The sequence below is a fragment of the Sorex fumeus genome, unplaced genomic scaffold (assembly GCF_029834395.1).
Source record: "Sorex fumeus unplaced genomic scaffold, SorFum_2.1 ptg000035l, whole genome shotgun sequence".
Taxonomy (NCBI): domain Eukaryota; kingdom Metazoa; phylum Chordata; class Mammalia; order Eulipotyphla; family Soricidae; genus Sorex; species Sorex fumeus.
In genome coordinates this window covers 10,024,214-10,044,689 of record NW_026606092.1, presented here as the reverse complement: position 1 = coordinate 10,044,689, position 20,476 = coordinate 10,024,214, and the positions used below count along the sequence as shown (strand labels likewise).

The 20,476-nt window shown below is 36.0% G+C and overlaps 1 protein-coding gene across 1 annotated transcript in view; it reads left to right on the top strand.

Annotated features, from left to right (window-relative positions):
* Window positions 1-20,476, top strand: part of GALNT13 (polypeptide N-acetylgalactosaminyltransferase 13) — a 687,813-nt gene that overhangs the window by 428,915 nt on the left and 238,422 nt on the right. Inside the window, 1 exon segment of the mRNA XM_056117614.1 lies at window positions 8,060-8,240. Coding sequence (XP_055973589.1) covers window positions 8,060-8,240 — 181 coding nt within the window.

The following is a 20,476-nucleotide window of genomic DNA, read 5'->3' as shown; positions in this document are numbered from 1 at the left end:
GGGTGGGGAGCGAAACTTAACCTGCCCTTCTCCTAGTGGCCCGTTGAAGACAGCTTGGTGGGGGGGCAGGCATTCTTCTTATTTTTATAATACTTTCTACCTTTCTAAATTCGAAGGAAATCTGAAGGGGGGAACTTGTGTATGTATAGCTTCATGATTAGTTATATAGTGTACATCATTTTATACTTTCTTGTACTCCAACAATGTACAGCTAATTTTTTCCATGTACTTCTAACAAATAGCTAAGGTAAAGATAGTGTGCCAACGTTAATAAGTGTTGGTCATAACTTAGAAGATTTTGTTATTCCTACTAAAAAAATCATCTCTAAATGTGGTTTACCTCATTCAAAAAGATTTATGTGAATCCTAGAATTCTGAAAGAAAACTTAGATGTCATCAACCTTGCTTCCTCTTCTTTTACATATATGAATATTCTGAAGTCTAAGTGACTTGTTCCAAATTTTGCAATCAATTTTGTACTCCTTGCAAGAGCAAAAATTCAGCTTTCCATTGTTAGGTCTGATGCTTGCTTTTTTTCTACAAATAATAATTCTGTTTTTAAAAACTCTCACAAGACCTTGCTATATTTCTTACTCATACTAATGGTTGTGATCAGCTAACTCTGGTGAGCACAATAAGACCATATCAGCTTGATAGACAAGAATCTTCATATTGAGATGCTATGTTATCAGGATATTACTCTCACTGCCAAGAGTTCTTCCAGATTACATAAATCTTAAAAGCACCGTAATGTGAATATTAAGCCGAGAAGACTGGAGTGATGGTATAGCAATAGCTCACTTGCTTTGTGCCAGACTCACCTGGGTTCCATTCCCAGTATCTCATATGATCCCTGAGTGCAGAGCCAGAATTAAGTTCTGAGCACAGGGAGGAGTTGCAGAAAAGAAAAGAAAATTTATCCAAGAGTTAAACCAACCATTAAACAAGACATTCTTCCAGTCAAAATGACCATAAGGAATAACTGGTAGTTTAATGTATGAACTGGCTGGAGCGATAGCACAGCGGTAGGGCGTTTGCCTTGCATGCAGCCAACATGGCCGCCCCGAGTTCGATTCCTCCGCCCCTCTCGGAGAGCCCGGCAAGCTACCGAGAGTATCTCGCCCGCACGGCAGAGCCTGGCAAGCTCCCCGTGACGTGTTCGATATGCCAAACACAGTAACAACAAAGTCTCCAACGGAGACATTAATGGGCCCGCTCCAGCAAATCGATGATCAACAGGAGGGCCTTTACCTTTTTTAATGTATGAACAGACAATGCTTACTTACTCACTCATCTCTGCCTTATACATTATGGACTTTTATGCCTCTTGAGTTTGTGGCAATTTGTCAAGAATTATAGAGCCTTTAGGATTTCAGTGACAACTTGTTTACATCTTGTTTTAATTGTAAGGAGAAAGGGGATTTGTCATCAGTCTACTTGAGTATGTATAAGTAAAGTGGAAAGTTGAAGTGCTGACAGGGATAATTTGAAGTAAACAATGACTATAAAAGGAAATATTTTGAGAGCTGAGTCAAAAGTATCTTGTTTTAGTATCCCTTCGCCAGAGCTAAGGAAACAATAACTTTCATTCTTAATTCTATTTCATTTCATTCTTAATTCTATTAAATGTAAGGCAGATGCACTTTTTTGTGTTTGTATAATTTCCCTGATCCTCCAAGGCAGTATAAGTGAACCAATTTATAAGTAAGTGTTGACCACCATTATAAATCACTAAATATCTTTCAGTCTATAAACGCTGACTTAATGGTATATTTAATTGTTTTTCACTATGTACAAATATAACTCCATTTCATAAAATGAAAAAAACAATGCTTGGGGAAGATTTCTTTTGAGACTTGTTTACAAGAGATAAGATACAAATTTTAACTTGTGAGAAGTCTAAAAATAGCATGTAGATATGTTTAAATTAGTGCAAAGTAATTTAGACATCTATGTCTCCGTAAATAAAATGTTTTATTCAGTTTTTACTATTTTCTCAGACACTATACAATAATTTTATGAAGTAACTGCAGTTTTTCAATTGTACATATTTATGTATACATATAAGCATACATATACACTATACATAAGCACATGTAAATAAACATTAGCAAGATGCCACATTATTGAACTTAGAGGTAAATAATATTAAATCATGTAGTGGCAGAGTAAATACTGTTTGTCAGCTATAAATATAAATACTAAATTAGAACACATTTTATTTTATTTTATTTTTGAAATTGAATTTTTTTAGAAGACATTTTTAATACTAAATATTTAAAGCTATTTTCTGGAAGAAAACGTGAGTTGGACCAAATGGATAGAGTTATTATTGCTAAGAAAAAAACAACATTAACATTTCATTGTAATGTCTTCAGAGTATATCAATAGCAAATATTCATTTCTAATTCCTATGTCATAGCTGTAGTCCAAGTCATTATCATCTATACCTTAGACTATTGCATGCACCCCTTAATAGATATCTCCTACTTCAATTTAATTTGTTATTTCACCTTAAAATGAAGTGTCTATATGTGCTGATTTGTTTTCATCCTCACAACAGTAATCTAAGATTCATCTATTTTCATACCTATAACCTAAAGTTTTGAAAAAAGATAGTAACAGTTAACATGCTAGACAGTGGCAGAGTGAGGCTCTGATCTCACTGCAAAGAGTCCATTCTCAGTGTTTGCCACTTTGCTACATGGTCTCCATGGAAGAGTCTTAATTAAGGCCACATTAAATAATAACTTTGTGTCAGAAATGTTCATGTGTGGAATTCAGTTGGAGGGATAATGATCAAAACAAGCAGCCACATGAATTTGGCATACTAACTGTAAGTTAGAAATAGTAGTAGCATGAACTGAGATTTTCAAAGTTGAAGCATATGAAGTTTATGAATCTTAATTAAAATCCACTGTCAAAACACATGCAAAGGATAATGTGTATTGCTTGTCTTATAGTTGAAGGATAGAAAATCAAAGATGATCAGATGAGCAATAGTGTTTTACTTTGTGATTAATAAATTTGCCATCATCAAAGGGTTCATTAAAAAATCTGGGAACAAAGAGAAGTAATCTGCTAGCTCTTATCCTCTGTGAATCAAAAGACTGTTTGCTTTTTTTTTTTTACATATTCAGATTGACATGCTGGATATAAACACAAAATTAATCTGTTGGAAGTCTATAAAATAATAGATACAATCATTGGTGGTACATCAGGGATTTATGTGAAAGAAACATCATGTTTTGTTATTTTTATGTTGCGGTTTTTTATAGGTTACAATTTTCAGAAAATGAAAGGTATTCTTTTTTTTTTTTGGGGAAAAGTGTCTTTTTTTTTATTAGTAATATAATTTTTTTTTAAATTAGTGAAACACCATGAGGTACAGTTGTAGATTTACAATTTTTTGTGCTTGGGTTTCGATTATACAATGATCAGATACCCATCCCTCCACCAGTGCCCATTTTCCACCAGAAAGGTAGTCTTTTAATTGGAAATTTGTTGGCTATTATTTGACTCACTCACAGTGTATCTAAACCCTTAGACATTAATATTATAATTACCTAAAAGACAAAATTCATGAACTTAAATGAAATGTTTTTTAAAACAAGTACAAATTTACAAGGGTCCAGAGAGATAGTTCATGAATTAAGATATGCCTGACTTGTGGTCGACCCTTATATGATCTCCAGTTGATTAAACCTGGCAAACAAAATCTCTCCCTACACACTCACACTCATAACATAAAGGTATAATTAAACTGAAAAAAAAAAAAACCTCCCTTCTGCAGCTAGTTCTCACCCCAGTCAACAGCAAAAGAGCTAAATAGTAGACAATTGACATTTTAACACTTCATGTACAAAATCCCAAATATGATATTTGATACAAACAAACTCATGAGGGTCTTAGAAGATAGTTATTATTGTTCCGTTTTTCCAGTGGAAAAAGGAAGAACTTGAAGGCATAATATTTCTTTTTGCTGTTTGAGACACTCCTAGCAGTGTTCAGGAGACCACCTGGTGTTGCTGATTCTACCCAAAGGTTTCACGTGCAAGCATGTGTTCATCACTCTTACCATATCACTGATCCTTCATAAAAATAATTTATAAGTATACATAGATAATAAGTGACAGTCATAAAAATAATTTTCTGGAGCGATAGCACAGCTGTAGGGCATTTGCCTTACAAGCAACCAATATGGTTGACCCTAATTCGATTCCTCTGCCCCTCTTGGAGAGCCTGGGAAGCTCCCGAGAGTATCTTGCCCATACAGCAGAGCCTGGCAAGCTACCCCTGATGTATTCTATATGTCAAACACAGTAACAACAAAGTCTCCAATGGAGACGTTACTGGGCCTGCTCGAGCAAATGGATGAACAACGGGAGGACCAACAGCTCCTTATTTTATTTATTTATTTATTTATTTATTTTTGCTTTTTTGGTCACACCCGGCAATGCGCAGGGGTTACTCCTGGCTCTGCACTCAGGAGTTACTCCTGGCGGTGCTCAGGGGACCATATGGGATGCTGGGAATCGAACCCGGGTTGGCCGCTTGCAAGGCAAATGCCCTACCCACTGTGCTATCTCTCCCGTCCCAGTGGTGTTAAGGAGTGACAGGCACTGTCACTGTCACTGTCCTCCCGTTGTTCATCAATTTGCTCAAGCGGGCCCAGTAACGTCTCCATTGGAGACTTTGTTGTTACTGTGTTTGGCATATCGAATACATTACGGGTAGCTTGCCAGGCTCTGCCGTGTGGGCGAGATACTCCCGGTAGTTTGCCGGGCTTTCTGAGAGGGGCAGAGGAATAGAACTCGGGTCAGCCATGTTGGCTGCGTGCAAGGCAAACGCCCTACCGCGGTGCTATCGCTCCAGCCCTCCTTATTTAAACTCAAATTCCTAATTGCAATTTCATAATTGTTCTTCCCTCTTACTTTTCTTCTTTCATAATATTTATTGAAAGTACACTAAGGGATCACTGCCAGAGGTTTAATGCAAGGGCCCAGGATGTATTTCTGCTTGAACGCTGTGGAGTCTAGGATACTCAGGACACCCTGAACATAGTAAAAGATTTAAGTACCATACCCAGAAGTGTCCTGGAGCTCCAGGGTTGTCTCTGATGATGTTTGAGTGTATGTCTAGCTCTACTCTCCCTTAGCTCCTCAACCAACATATTTTGTTGTCTTCTATGTACCAGGCACTAGATTTGGATCTGGAGATAAAACTATAACCTGACATTTCCTTTGCTTCTTTAGTGAATACATTTTTGTTGTAGAAAAAAATGTACAAAGGCCAACAAGTTGATTGATGCAATAAATAATAAACATGATTCCAGTAGAGAAAATAGCTATTGTGAGGATTTTAAATATGGCCATAGAGAAAATATCTCTGATGTGGTACTTTAGGAACAGAAATATGGGAAAGAGGCAGTTAGTGAAGTAGAGTGCACTACACTGTAGCACTGTTGCCCCATTCATTGATTTGCTCGAGCGGGCACCATTACTGGTGCCAAGTGAAACTCCATTGTGAGACTTGTTGTTACTGTTTTTGGCATATCAAATACGTCACTGGTAGCTTGCCAGGCTTTGCCACGTGGGAGGGATACTCTCAGTAGCTTGCGGGGATCTCCGAGAGGGGCAGAGTAATCAAACCCGGTATTCCCAGGTTGGCCTCATGCAAGGCAAACACCCTACCCTTTGTGTTATCACTCCAGTCCAGGTAAAGGACAAATGCTTTTATTCCCTGTGTAAGGAAAGCTAATGTTCAATCTTTTATTATTTGAAAGTGTTCAAGATACATTATTCTAGCATCAATACTGTTGTTTATTGATGTGGAGAGAGAATCATATAGGATATAAGACCATACTCAAGAATTTTGTTTTTATTCACAGTACAAAGAGAAACATTGAAGTATTTAAGGAGGCAAGTAAGATGAAGTGACTGATACTCCATACCGCTCTTTTTTAGCATAAAACAAATTATAGAAATTTGTTTTACAGTAAAACATTGAAAGCGGCAAGAGAGTTTACTACAATTGCAAATAGCAGATGTTGGAGATAGATACTCTGGAAATTATTATACAGAAAGTAATGCCAAGATTTATTAGTGGATTGAGTATAAGTGATAAAAGAAAAGGAAAAGCAAATCAATGATACTCCTGAGGTTTGAGGTGTTTTTGTGGTGGTGGGTCTTAAATGAACACCTGAGTGAAGAATGTTAAAAAATATCTAAGATTTTTTTTTAAGAGTGATTGGAAAACAAAAGCAAAGATATGGCTGAGACATTTTTCCATTTTGTATATGGTGACTGAGCAATCTTTAATTCATGGAAGAAGAGGTATCAAATATGTATCTGGAAACCTAAGACTGGTCCTAGAGGATCTGAACTGAGAAATATTTGAGGGGACCCATATACAGAGAGTATGTAAACATGTACATATCAGAAGCTTAAGTACACATGAAATAGGATACCAAGAAATACAAGTAATATGTTTTCTGAGAGTTCATGCTTTTAAAGAAGATCTAGTGATATAAATGCTTATAATAGAGAATGATTATATGTTCATAAAATAATGTTTAAAGTATAAAAGTGATAAGATACTAAATCGTCCACAGAGTTTCCTAAAAGCAAAGGTTTTGTAGACAGACTTTGAAGGAGGCATAAATGTTAAGCAGATGCAAAGGAGTTCTAACTCATTTTTTTTTTTTTGGTTCTGGTTTTGGTTTTGAGCCAGCGGTGCTCAGAGGTTACTCCTGGCTTTGCGCTCAAAAGTAACTCCTGGCAGGCTTGGAGGACCAGATGGGATGTGGCCGTGGAGGGTGGGGTGGGACTTTGAATCCCAGTCGGCTATGTGCAAGTCAAGAATATGCCCCACTGTGCTATTGCTCCAGCCTGCAGCTCAGTGTTTAATAGGCAAAACTCATGTGTACAATATCACTTCCACAGACGTTTGACCTGGCAGTGCAGATAGGTGGTTCAATGCACAGTCCAAAGGTGCTCTGGGACTATGATAGCTACCCTAGTGTTCCTCAAATCCCCTAACTAGTGTTAAGGATCAAGCTCCAGATCTTAGTCACACAAGGTATAGTACCAGCTCTTTGAGCTTTCTCTGTGGCCCCTATAATTAAGAGTATAGGAGCGATAGCACAGCGGGTAGGGCGTTCGCCTTACAAGCGGCCAACATGGCCGACCCGAGTTCGATTCCTCCGCCCCTCTCGGAGAGCCCGGCAAGCTACCGAGAGTATTCGATATGCCAGACACAGTAACAACAAAGTCTCCAATGGAGACGTTACTGGGCCCGCTCGAGCAAATCGACGATCAACGGGAGGGCCTTTAATCTATCTATCTATCTATCTATCTATCTATCTATCTATCTATCTATTTGTGTGTGGTTGGTAAATAAAGTAAGAGGTTGATCATATGCCTCATACGTGGGCCACCTTGAATTTGATCTGTTGGACTGCATGAACCCTGGTGCACTGCTGGGCATGGTACTGGTATCCCTGATATTTGAGCATCACTCAGGTGGAACTAGAGACCTGGTCTTTACCAGTCATCACAGCATTGAACCTATAGGCCTACTCATAAAAATCATGGATAGCTGGAAGTGGTGACCTGGGTTATCCTAAGGTCTAAATTGCAGGAGATATGGACATCAAGACAGAATTGGTCATTTAAAATTCCACATAAATATAATATGACAGATGGGTTTTTCCACAAAGAAACTTTAGTTACTGGTCATGAGATCAACATGCACAAATTCATTCTTTCATAACAGATTTTGGATATCAAATGACTATTGACTAAGATCAAATAAAAATCATTCTATCTTGCTTCCATTATTCTAATGCTGTAATATGAAATATTTCAAACTATTCCAAATTAGTATCATTGGCCAAACATTAATATCAGAAAAATAGTTTTCTGATATTAAATCTCAGTGTCCATCAGATGTTTGCTTGAACCGTATGAGATCCAATAGTTTTGCCTCACATGTTTCTCATAAAATGGTACTGCAGTGTATATAACAAAGGTTTTATCTCAAATGCTCTGTTCCCTAGATTTGGCAATGTGGAGGCTCCCTGGAGATTGTGACCTGCTCACATGTTGGTCATGTTTTCCGGAAGGCAACTCCATACACCTTCCCTGGGGGAACTGGTCATGTCATCAATAAGAACAACAGGAGACTGGCAGAAGTTTGGATGGATGAGTTCAAAGATTTCTTCTACATCATATCTCCAGGTAAACAATTCTGACTTTTCTTTCTGAAGAAGGAAATAAAAATGTGAAAGTCTGGACTATACGTTTTAATGTTTCTTCTATTCTATTAATTGAAATAAAATGTAGATTACCATAAAATTACAGAAAACATTGTTTAATAAGGTTGTACTGTGAAGTCAATTTTGGCCTAAAATGTGACAGACTATACTGACCTCGTTGCCTAAGTGTGCCTGCATTTTTTTCCTTGGCACAAATGCCATGCCAGACAAATGAAGTAAACTGTATACAGAGATCCAGATTTAATTAATATGCCTCATCCTTATCTATGAAATAGTTTAATGTTTAAACAGAGATGCCTCATTTTCAAAACTAAATGGAAAGGAATACACAACTACAAACATAGGCTGGAAAATTATGGAAATATTGAAATTTATATTTAAAGAGTAATGAAATAGTAGTTATTGCACCACAAAGTATGTTAAAAATCACAGTATGGAACAATGAATAGCCTACTTTAGTTACAGATCATAGATATAGAAATAGAGTAAGTATAGCATATCACATATTGGTGGGATTACAGTAATTTTATTATTTTACCCACAATTATCAATAGTTTCAATGTTCTTGATTAAATAATATTTAATGGCCTTACAATGCCTTAATCACTGTACCAGTGTCCTACTGTTGTTCATCGATTTGCTCTATCAGACACCAGCAACATCTCCATTGTGAGATTTGTTACTGTTTTTGGCATATCGAATACACCTCGGGGAGCTTGCCAGGCTCTACTGTGTGGGCGAGACACACTCAGTAGCTTGTCGGGCTCTCTGAGGGATGGAGGAATTGAACCCGGTCTGCTGCATACAAGGTATACGCGCTACCCGCTGTGCTAATACCTTAATATAAAACAAATTTTTATTACTGAGATATAAAAACATTTTAATTAAAAGATTAAGATAAAATACCATTATTATATGCTATAAGTATAAATGATTTTCTAGAATTGTTCCAACAGACATCTAACTTATTTCCAAAAAAATTCTCTGAGATATTAATGATAAAAACAAGATGAGACATTTTGAGGAAAGAAACAAGAGTAAGAGAAGGAATTGCTTTTAAGATCTCAAATATAGAAAAAGTTAGTGATATGAATTTATTGAAACAGTAATTACATTGTACTGATAAAGTAAGTCTTCTAGTTTGGAAGTTTATGTTTAGCCTGTTTTGGTAGTTTATGTTATAATACTATATGTGGTCATCAATGTTGTTAAGTAATTTATCAGAACAACAAAAACCCACAACCACATTCTCTTTTCTACATTATTATCTATCAAATGTTTTCAAAAAGTCAGTTTAGATTTTAACTGAGATGCTCTGATGTTTTAAAGCATGTAAAATATTGTAAAAACCTTACATAAAGTAAAATATGGAAATGTCTCTTGCCTTGCAAGTGGCCAACCTGGTTTGAGTCTCAGCATCCCATATTGTCCCTGAAGCCCGACAGGAGTGATTGAGTGAGGAGTCAGGAACAATCCCTGAGCACCACTGGGTGTAGCACAAAACCCAAATAAATAAACAAATAAATAAATAGTATGTACTTTTTTGTAATTTTCCAGAATTATTCTTTAGAGGAAAATGATAGCAATGCAGGTTCAAATGTGTGAGTAGGAAAATAATTTTTTTTACACATTTCCAAATGAGTTCTATGTCAAGAAGGTATTGCTAGGAAACAACATTTCATGCTCAGATGTATTTCTCTTCTCAGTAGTGATTCGGTCCAGATGTTCATAGAGTTGAGTTCAGCAAGACCATGTAAAATTCACAGAAAGGCAGTGACATTTATATAACCTTTCATTTTTCTTTGTTGGTGCTTCTTGAATTTAAATAATTATTTTAGAAATATAGAGTTTCACATTGGAAGAAAGGAGAAATTGAGTAACAATAGGTTTTGTGTGTGATAATATATAACATAATTCAGGGATATAAGTAATTGAAAATAATTGTAACCAAAATTATTCTGTTTCCTCCTGATGAATACTATTTGCAAAATATAATGTGCTATTCTTTGAATAACATTCTATTGTTTCTCAGATTTCAATGAATGACAGGCTTTGGACTTCAGAACAAAAATTAAAATTTAAACTAACTGGATCTAATGATTATATATACTTAAAATTTATATATACTTCACTGTCGGGTTGGAGTGATAGCACAGCAGGTAGGGCATTTGCCTTGCAAACAGCCAACATGGCCGACCCGAGTTTGATTCTTTCGCCCCTCTCAGAGAGCCTGGCAACCTACCAATAGTATCTCGTCTGCACGGCAAAGCCTGGCAAGCTACCCGTAATGTATTTGATATGCGGAACACAGTAACAAGTGTCAAAATGGAGACATTACTGGGCTTGCTCAGGTAAATCGATGAACAACGGAAGGACAGTGACAGTGACTTCACTGTAGCATTGTCCTCCTGTTGTTCATTAATTTGCTCAAGCGGGCATCAGTAACGTCTCACAAGAAATTGTGAGACATGTTGTTACTGTTTTTGGCATATCAAATAGGTCATGGTAGCTTGCCAGGCTTGGCTGGACGTGCAAGATACTCTCCATAGCTTGCCAGGCTCTCCAAGAGGGGCGGATGAATTGAACCTGGGTCGGCCACGTGCAAGGCAAATGCCCTACCTGCTATACTATCGCTCCAGCCCTTATATATAAAATATAAATATATTTCTAGTATATTTTAGAAAGTAGTTTTTGTATAACAATAAACATTAATCGAAAGATTTTTGTTCTTTTAAAACAGGCTACTTTTAATCCAGAAAGATACTTTGGAAACATAGAAAAGAACATAGCTGAAATGCTGAAAATATCTAAGAACTTTCTAAGGGACCTTTATGCTTTATGTCTCACAGCTAGTATTGCTAAGCATGGGACCCACCTGCAAGATGGGGCCAAATAGGAAATATCAGAAGTGCAAAACACAGAATTGCTTCTCAGTGGACCAGCAGTAGGAAAGTAAGCTAGAAAATAGAGTTTTATACCTAAAAAATAGTATCACCTGAAGAGATAAAGCGATTCATATTAAGGAAGTCAGGGTGTCACTTGTATAGTTTCGAGTCTTCTTTTTAGAATGGATAACTATTTTAGTCTTTATGGGTACTGTGTATTATGCTTAAAGTCAAATTCTGTATTTATCAACACTTATTGGGTTCCTATTGTACGTATCCTTGGATAATGGATAAAGGTATAAAGAGAAATTTCTGTGTGCTGGGGAGAATTAGGTGATAGAGATGTTTGCCTGCACTTTCACCCTTAGATTCTCATCTTTTACTATAATGTACATGAAAAGACAATTATTAAAAGTTCTAAACTGTTGTTTGAATCTTTGTAAACTGTTTTAGTTTTAATAATCTAAGATGATTGTTATCATTATTTCTACAGGTTCCTTGCATGTATGTTTATTTGTTTAAGATATCTTATGGACGAATTCCCTATTTCACTCCAATGCCTTTGTTACCAAAGCTAATTCCCCCTTCATGTAGTATTTCTTTAAAAAGGCTAAGTACTGAACTTTTTTAAAATTGAAATCTGACAGCTTTGCTTCTTTCCAATATGCTTTATAAGTACTTGTTGTTTTCTCTATTATTTTACTTCAGGGATACTTCTTCCCTGCTTTGAAGTAACTGGATATTCTGTGTCAGATGGTACTCCTGTAGTTTTGATAGCATGCCCAATTCATTTTAACGGCATATTATATTGATTTTATTGTATTGCATTTTTCTACTCCAGATTCGTATTTATAGTGCTTACCCACTCTCCTGTAGCTTTGAAGCTCTTGAAAAAACATTATATTTATTGAAAAATTGGAAAGAATAACTAAATGAATGAAAGACTTAACGGGTTTACATTTGTTTCATGGTTTCTACTCAATTCTCCATGGATGTCTGAACTACACCAGAAAAATTCTTCTCAAGAGCTGCAGAACATTGGGAGTCTTTGTTCACCTCTAAATCAACCCTGGTTAAGGACCCACTGACTTTAAGATCAGAAATGACATTTATGATAAGATGTGAAGATATTTTGTGAAGATATATATAAAGGCATATATAAAGATATAAAGATATATAAAGATATTTCAGCTCTTTATCTAGCTGAAATATCTTCCTCTGAGGTTCTATGAAAAAATAAGAATGTTGGTTTACCACTGTGTTCATATGTTCATACATTCCAAGACTAATAGAAAGGTATAACATTCAAAGTTTAGTAAGACAATACTATTCTTTAACATATATACATACAACATATAATTCTTTAACGTATAACATACAACAGAGAGCCTCCAAATTTAAAGTAAAATTATTTTTACACATATTGATTTTAAATTTATTTTTCAATTCCATAAATACAAAGTTAAAATGTGGTATATCCATTGCTACATGTGCTAATACTTTCATTTGTTTTATAGTATTTACTATGTCTTCATTGATTTGACCTTTTTATAGCCATTGGAAATATTGATGAGTTGATAATATATAATTATGTCTCTTAAATAAGTTTATGAGTGAGGAGTTGAAATACTTTCAAAGCAGTATTACAGAATAGACTTCAACTTTTGTTGAGTTTACTTTGAGGCAGTCTTCTAAAGAATGCAAATACTAAAACATCATAGTTATCTAAAGCCCATTGGCTCTTTAAGCCTGAGGCAGTTTTTGCTAGTAATTGGATTGTTTCAGTTTGAGCCAATCTGATTGTCCTAGAAAATCCTTTGATATGAGGTGCTGTAAGCAGAAACCACTATTCACAGAACACCCAATTATAAATAACAACATTTCCCCCTCTTTTGGTTACAGGAAAAATTTTGAAAACTTTAAGACAGAGTGTAGTCATAACACTGCCCAAATATTTGAAATTCCATTAGTTCTATAAACATTGATTTTCTTTCTCTGGGGAGATTTCTGTGTGTCAATTGACAAGGTGATTAGAGGTGCTGTCCTTGTATCACCTCTGCTCATTCTTGCTTTTCTTTATGGACAGCCTGTGCTTCTGATTTTGAGCAGAAACAAACTGAAAAAGTTTAAAGACTCCACAAACATACCGTTAATGGTATGTATATGAAACTGGGACAGTAGGTTACTTTTCTTAGGCTTTATCTTGTTTTGATCTGTATTCCATCTAAAGAGAAACCATTTAGAGAACTTATTTTGAAGGTTAAATCACTATTTGTTGACTTATTTGTTGACTTATTATTTGTTGAGTCTTAATCTTTTAAAAAATGCTTTAGAAAAATCAGCTCATCAAGGGTAACCTTTATTAGCAACTTGTTTGGAAAGCTAAGGTCTATAGTCATTTGTACCTCTTTACATTTTTATTTTTTAAATAAAAATATTTTCCAGCATATTTATTTTTTAAGATGCAATATTTAATAACCAGACCTTTTAGTGTAGGGCTTAATTTATTTTGTAAGTCATAGAAATGTGGTTCCAGGCTGATTTCATAAGCTTTTGATGTTTCCAGCAAAATGTGTAGCATGCATTTTTTTTAATAATCCAGGGATATCAGCTTTTGGTTGGATTAACATCAACTCATCTAAAAAGAATACAGCATTTCTGAAAGCAAAGTACATTTGTCCCAGTGAATTTTAAATTTGTTATTTAATAAACGCTTCTTCAGCAGCGTAGCTATGGAATCACTGAATGAATATGATCCCAGAGGAGGAAAATCTAAATAATTTTAATGGGCTTTATTCTAATAAGCTATAATTTTTATCCATTCAACACCTTGAAATGCCAAATTTTGAAATATGGAATAATGGCTATAGTCAATATTGATGTTACAGTCGACAGGTTGCTACTTTTCTCTGCTATGGTCAATCAAAAATCTTCTAAATTCTTTTGTTCTTTGAAATATCAGATCACTTTTTATGGTTGATATTTTATTGTTATTTATGGGCATTTGTTTTATGCTCATATAGTAACTTTCTTCTGGCTTCATTTCACAAGTATTTATTGTTCTTGATCTATACAAGGTCAGAGAGAGGAGGGTGGGGGGAGAAACATAAAATGTTGCCTTTAAAATCAGAAATGACATTGGGACAGTGGTAGAGGGCTTAAGCAGAAATATTAATCTATCATATGCATGTTGCCTCAACTACAATTTGAAACATTAAGAAAAGCGGAAGCTGCCTTTGCCTGCAATGAACTAACTTTCTACATTACCACATTATCATAATTTAGAGAAAAATAAAACAAAAATTTCTTATTCTCCCATCCAAGTACTAACCAGGCCTGATTCTTTATGGTTCCTTAATTGAATTTGTAAAAATTTGAAAATTAAACCTTTGTGGGGAGGACCAGAGAAATAGTACAGTGGAAAAGGTGCTTCCTTTGCACTGAGTAGACCGTTTAATCCCTGAACCAAGGATGTTACAAGAAATAAGCCCTAAGCATTCTGTTTGTGACCCCCAAACCAAATATGTATGTATAGGTAGAGATGTGTATATCACTGTCCTCCAGTTGTTCATCAGTTTGCTCTAGCAGGCCCAGTAATGTCTCTATTGTGACAATTGTTACTGTGTTTGGCATATTGAATCCATCGCGGGTAGCTTGCCGGGCTCTCTGAGAGTTGCGGAGGAATCAAACTCTGGTCTGCCGGGTTGGCCGCGTGCAAGGCAAACACCCTACCTGCTGTGCTATCTCTCCAGCCCAGAGATGTGTGTGTGTGTGTTATATGTGTGTGTGTATGTGTGTGTGTATTTTCTCAACACACTTCTGGCATCCTAAACTTTTTCTGGGTCTTCCTAGTTCAAGGGCTCGACCACTATTTACCCACTTTGAGCTGCTGGAGGGCTCATCGATACTCTCACTTGATCTTTTGTTTTAAGACCCTTTTAATCACAACACAAACATTCAGGGTATGGCCCAAGCAACCCTGTGTTATCTGTCCCCTTGCCCACCTTTTCTGCTCCACTTTGATGCCCAGCATTCTGCATGCCCTATGGAATGACACTGAAGTTCAAGTTTCAGTGTGTTTCTTCCTGCTTTCAGATTTTTTCATGTTTGAAACAATATTTGATAAGTTAATGAACTCTGTGGAGTGTGAATAAAGTAGCATCATAATCTACCTGTACTCATCATTTTTGGGTTAGCTTTGACAGCATTTCCCTAGGAACTACTGTGGCTTTCTAAACTTAACCCATTTTCATGTCTATACATATTTTATAAAAGATTTCCCTCCTCTATGAAACTTCATAACTACAGGGTCTATGTCTGTATTTTATTTGTTTAGTTTGCTATTAGAATTCTCAGGTTCAAATATTTTCTTTATTTATAGAATATTATTATGTCAGAGACAAATAATATGTATCAGTTACCACTGATGTAACCTTTCTTTCCTCAATACCCTGTGATAAGAGTATTAATCTTCAAATCTTCAAATCCTTTCCTATGCATTAACATATGTATACACATATGTATAAAATGTATATAGATACTATTTTTATTTCTTTTAATTTAGCATGTCCTGCAGTATTTTGCATCTTATTGCAGGAGGATTTGCCATTTTACTTAGGAGCTAAATAGCTTTATGCCTCAGAAATATATCAAAACTTAGTTTAAGCATACTGACTTTGACATGAATTAATCAGGTTTCAGTTGTTAGGTCTCACTAAAAGATTTTTATAATCATTTTTGTAACTGACTTTACATAAACCTGATCTCTCTGAAAATTGTAATAGCATTAGGAGAGTGGGATGAAGCTTGTACTCCTGAAATTTTATAATATTGTAAGTTCTGGTTCATCAAAAAATGTTTTAAAATAAAAACAAATAAAAATTTTTAATCAAAAAATAAATAAAATATTGGTGGCAGACTACCTGGATTAAGTTCAACCTGTGGATCTATTTACCTTTTGATACTTGAACCTCTCTGTTCTTTGTTTTCCTGCTGCAAAATGGAAAATATAATAATTAAGTCTTGCACATGATTTTTAGAGACTCAACTGAAAAAATATATAAATCATTTAAAACAATAACGGACAGATATTTAATATCTAATTATTCATAGAAATAGACTTATTGGCTCAGAGGATATGCACGTATGTTCTCTGGTGATTTTATCAAAATTTTACTCAACTAGACATTAAACACTATCACTCCCACCAATAATACGTAGATACTTATGTATACTATCAGCATGCTACATATTATCATTCCTCTAAGTTTTACTCATCTCTATGTTTTTTGTTTACATATACGAATATTTAAATATATAGTTTCATGTAATCAGCAATTTACATCTTATTCTTTTGTGATTTCCTTTTTGTTCATATATCCTCTGTTCAGTTGACCTCGATATTTTGGGTCCTTTTAATGTGTTTGGAGATTTTATGTATTCTTATTATTGATCTTTTTTCTGCTATATACATTGCAAAGCTTTTCTCACAGACATATTTAAAATCACCTTAAATAAGTTAATTATTAAAGGAAAATCAATCTCAAGTTTTATGGTTGTTTTGAATTATATTTTCTCCCAATATAATACAATTTAGGTGTTTCAGAAATATTCTTTGGATGTTTTTAGTTTGTGTTGATTAAATTTCACAGGGCTTAGTTTTGTGTCTTATTTTCAATAATTAGTGGTCTCTAACTTATTTACAAAACAATAAATACCTTCTAGAGTTTAATACCCATTTACCTCTACTTTTGCTTTTACCTGAAGCAAACCATGTATAATTCTTGTCTAATTATTGGAGTGCATGTCCCTATGTGTGTAAAACTAATGTAAGATTCCAAAATTTCTAGTTAATAAAATTAACCAGTTATATTGGCAATGCCATGATTATATTTTATTCCCTAGGGCTTTTGAACTAGTAGATGTAGGAATTTTCAAAAGTGTTTGATTGATGCTACTTATCAAAAACACTTATAAAATGCATGGATTTACTTTTTATTAGGGGCTGGCTGGGAGTTTTTATTATTTGGAATATTATTAAATGTGAATCAGTCATGATTTTGGTGCACACAGAAAATTTTTGCAACTGTAAGATCATCAATTATTTTTGGAAGTACCACAGTTTTATTATTTGATTTTACCATAATTCTGAACATCCTTGGATTATGTAATTAATTATATTGGTTTTAAGCCCTAATTCTTGGTTTACTCTTTAAGTTTGTTTTCTTCCTTGAACCATTATAGTGCTTGCATTTTCAAAAAAATTGGCATAATCAAGAATAATTTTTAGAAAAATTGGGAAATGCAGTGTTTTCTAGATATAAAACTTTGCAAATGCACTAAACTTACCAAAAGCGCAAAGTTGTGGTTCTTTAATATGGTCTCTTGCAAAAACATTAAACTAAAGAAAAACAACCACCATCTCACATATAGTTGCCTGCCAAATATAACCTCTTAATGTTCTGAATCGTTGTGGGGGCCACATCTGGTACCAGTGTTTGAGGATCCTGGTGTTAGTCTGTGTTAGTGTTTCTGCCTGCCAGTGCTGGAAGGGCATGTGGTTCTGGGGATAGAACTTAGGACTCACACTAAAAAATATGTGCTCTACTAGTTGGAACACATCCTCAGCCCAAATAGTCACTTCGTTACAGATTACTTAGGCTTCTTAATAACTCTCAGTTTCTTAAAGTAATTCTTTTATGACGTTAACACAATTTTACAAAAAGAACATTTTTCTTTTTTGGTAGTAACTGTCTTTATTTTGTGAAGCCTATGTATTGAGCATAGTTTTCTAGCAAGTCTTTGTTAGGAAGAAATGCTGAAACAATGAATATAGGCCAGAATTAAATGGTTCATCAGGTAGAAAGGACAAAAACTTTGCAATTGGAGGGGCTGAGAATATATCACAGTGGGGGCGGGGGGGCACTTGCCTTGCACGCAATCAACCTGGGATTCTATCTCCAGCACCTCATATGGTCCCTTGAGCTCTGCCAGGTATAATCCCAGAGAACAGACTCAGAAATAAGCCCTGAACACTGTCTGGTGTTGTCCAATAACAAAAACGCAAGAAAACAAAAAAATTACAACAGGAATATGGGAAACATTTTTGAAAAGGTAGATTGATTATTTAGCACATAAGCGCTCCTTGTAATTTTATTAGAATAAGCATAAGGAGGTAAAGGCCCTCCCATTGATCGTCGATTTGCTAGAGCGGGCCCAGTAACGTCTCCATTGGAGACTTTGTTGTTACTGTGTCTGGCATATTGAATACTCTCGGTAGCTTGCCGGGCTCTCTGAGAGGGGCGGAGGAATCAAACTTGGGTCGGCCATGTTGGCCGCTTGTAAGGCAAACGCCCTACCCGCTGTGCTATCGCTCCAGCCAGCATAAGGAGTAATTATTCTTAATACGGAATTGACAATGCTGAAAAGCAGGTGGCCTCCTAATTGAATACTTGGTCTCTGCCTGCTAATGTGAAAGCTTTACTTTAGACCATATGTACAAATACACATGGATTCATTAACACAGGTGAGTAAGGTATTATTTCAATATTAACTGCCTAGAAACTTTTCTGTTTTGTTGTGGAATTTATAATCAGCAGTTGTTATATTTTAAAGACAGATTTAAAATAAAAGTTAGCCCTTTTTGGTTAATTTGGTTCAGCTGATGCATTTAAAATTATATATGATATTAGCAAATGTAAATGTCCGATTCGGGCATTTGAATGAATCAATGCTCATGGCCAAGTTTGTGTTGACAAGGACACCGACGCTTCTGACACCTCTTTTATCTCATGTTCCGAGGAACAATTCTTCTCCAGTGTCGAAAACAGCATGAAGAGTTTGGTGCCTTCTTGTCTCGGTCAGACCAATAATGTCATACTTGATCTTTCGTGCTTGTACCATCAGGTCCTCAGATGGATGCATCTGATTCTAGCGTACGTGCATTGAAAGTATAGACGATCATTTTTGTCTTCCTTCGTTGTGGCAGCCTAGTTTGGCCTTGAGATGTTATCGGCCTCTCCTTTCTCATTCTTCTCAATGCTGCCATATTGCTGACGCCTTCAGGGTCAGGGGAATGAGACCCATTGTAATTACTGGTTTTGGCATATGGAATACACAACGGATAGCTTGCGAGGCTCTGCCACGTGGGCGGAATACTCTCGGTAGATTGCCAGGCTCTCCGAGAGGGATAGAGGCTTTTGGGGCGGCCTCTAATCGCCCTTGTAGGTGTTACCATATTTGAACCCTATCAAATATGGTAGGAGAATTCTGGAAGATGGGTATTTAGTGTCTTATAACCCAAATCGGATGTTTATATTTGAATAGATGTGACTCACTGCCGGCACTTTCTATCTTCGTTGTCTACGCACCAACATCCAATTATGATGAAGGAGAAATTGAGAAGTTCTACATGGAGCTGGAGAAGTACTATAATGAAGAACACACCTTCTACAAGATCATTGTGGGTGATTCTAATGCCAAGATAGGACCCAGAAGATCAGTCGAAGAACTTCACATTGGGACCCATAGCCAAGAATGGAACGAACAGGGTGAGAGACTCTCTGAATTCATCATATCAACCAAGTCCATCCACGGTAACTCAAGGTTCCAGAAGGCCGAATCTAAACGTTGCACATTGGAGTCTCCTGGTGGACGATTCCACAACGAAATAGACCACATCATATTCAATTGTCAGTTTTGCCTGACCAATGTCGCTGTTGTCCCAAAATTCCAAACAAGATTGGACCTTCGTGCAAAATTATACTTCACAGAGCGGGAGAAAGGGTTGCAAAGTTTAAGAAGAGAACTCCCAGAACGACCACCAACTGGGAGCTCTTTGGCACTATTGCGGCAACATGGGAAGATGCCATTGTTGACAACATTGACGAGGAATATGATCCACTGGTTCAGCACCTCTATCATTGTGCGAGGAACGCCAAAAGATAGATAGTCACAAAAAACGCCTATCTTCGAAAACTCTTGAGCTTATTCGCCAACATGGCTTGGCGCATGCCTCAGGCAACCGCAAGTGAACATCTGAGCTCGCAAAGCAGTGCAGAGATGTGATCAAGGAAAAAGACCTCAAAGAGAGAAGAGGAGAAGTGCTGGTAGATGTGGCAGAAGCTGGGAAAAGTATCTGTTAACACTTGACTGTCCTTTGCCAACTACAAGACCAAGATGACTGATCTCCAATGTCCTGATGGATCTATCACATCTTCCAGAAGGGCAATGGAGAAGATTATCCATTACTTCTACTCAAATCTCTTCGATAGCCATGTCCACCTGCCGACATACCAAATTTCACAGGATGGAT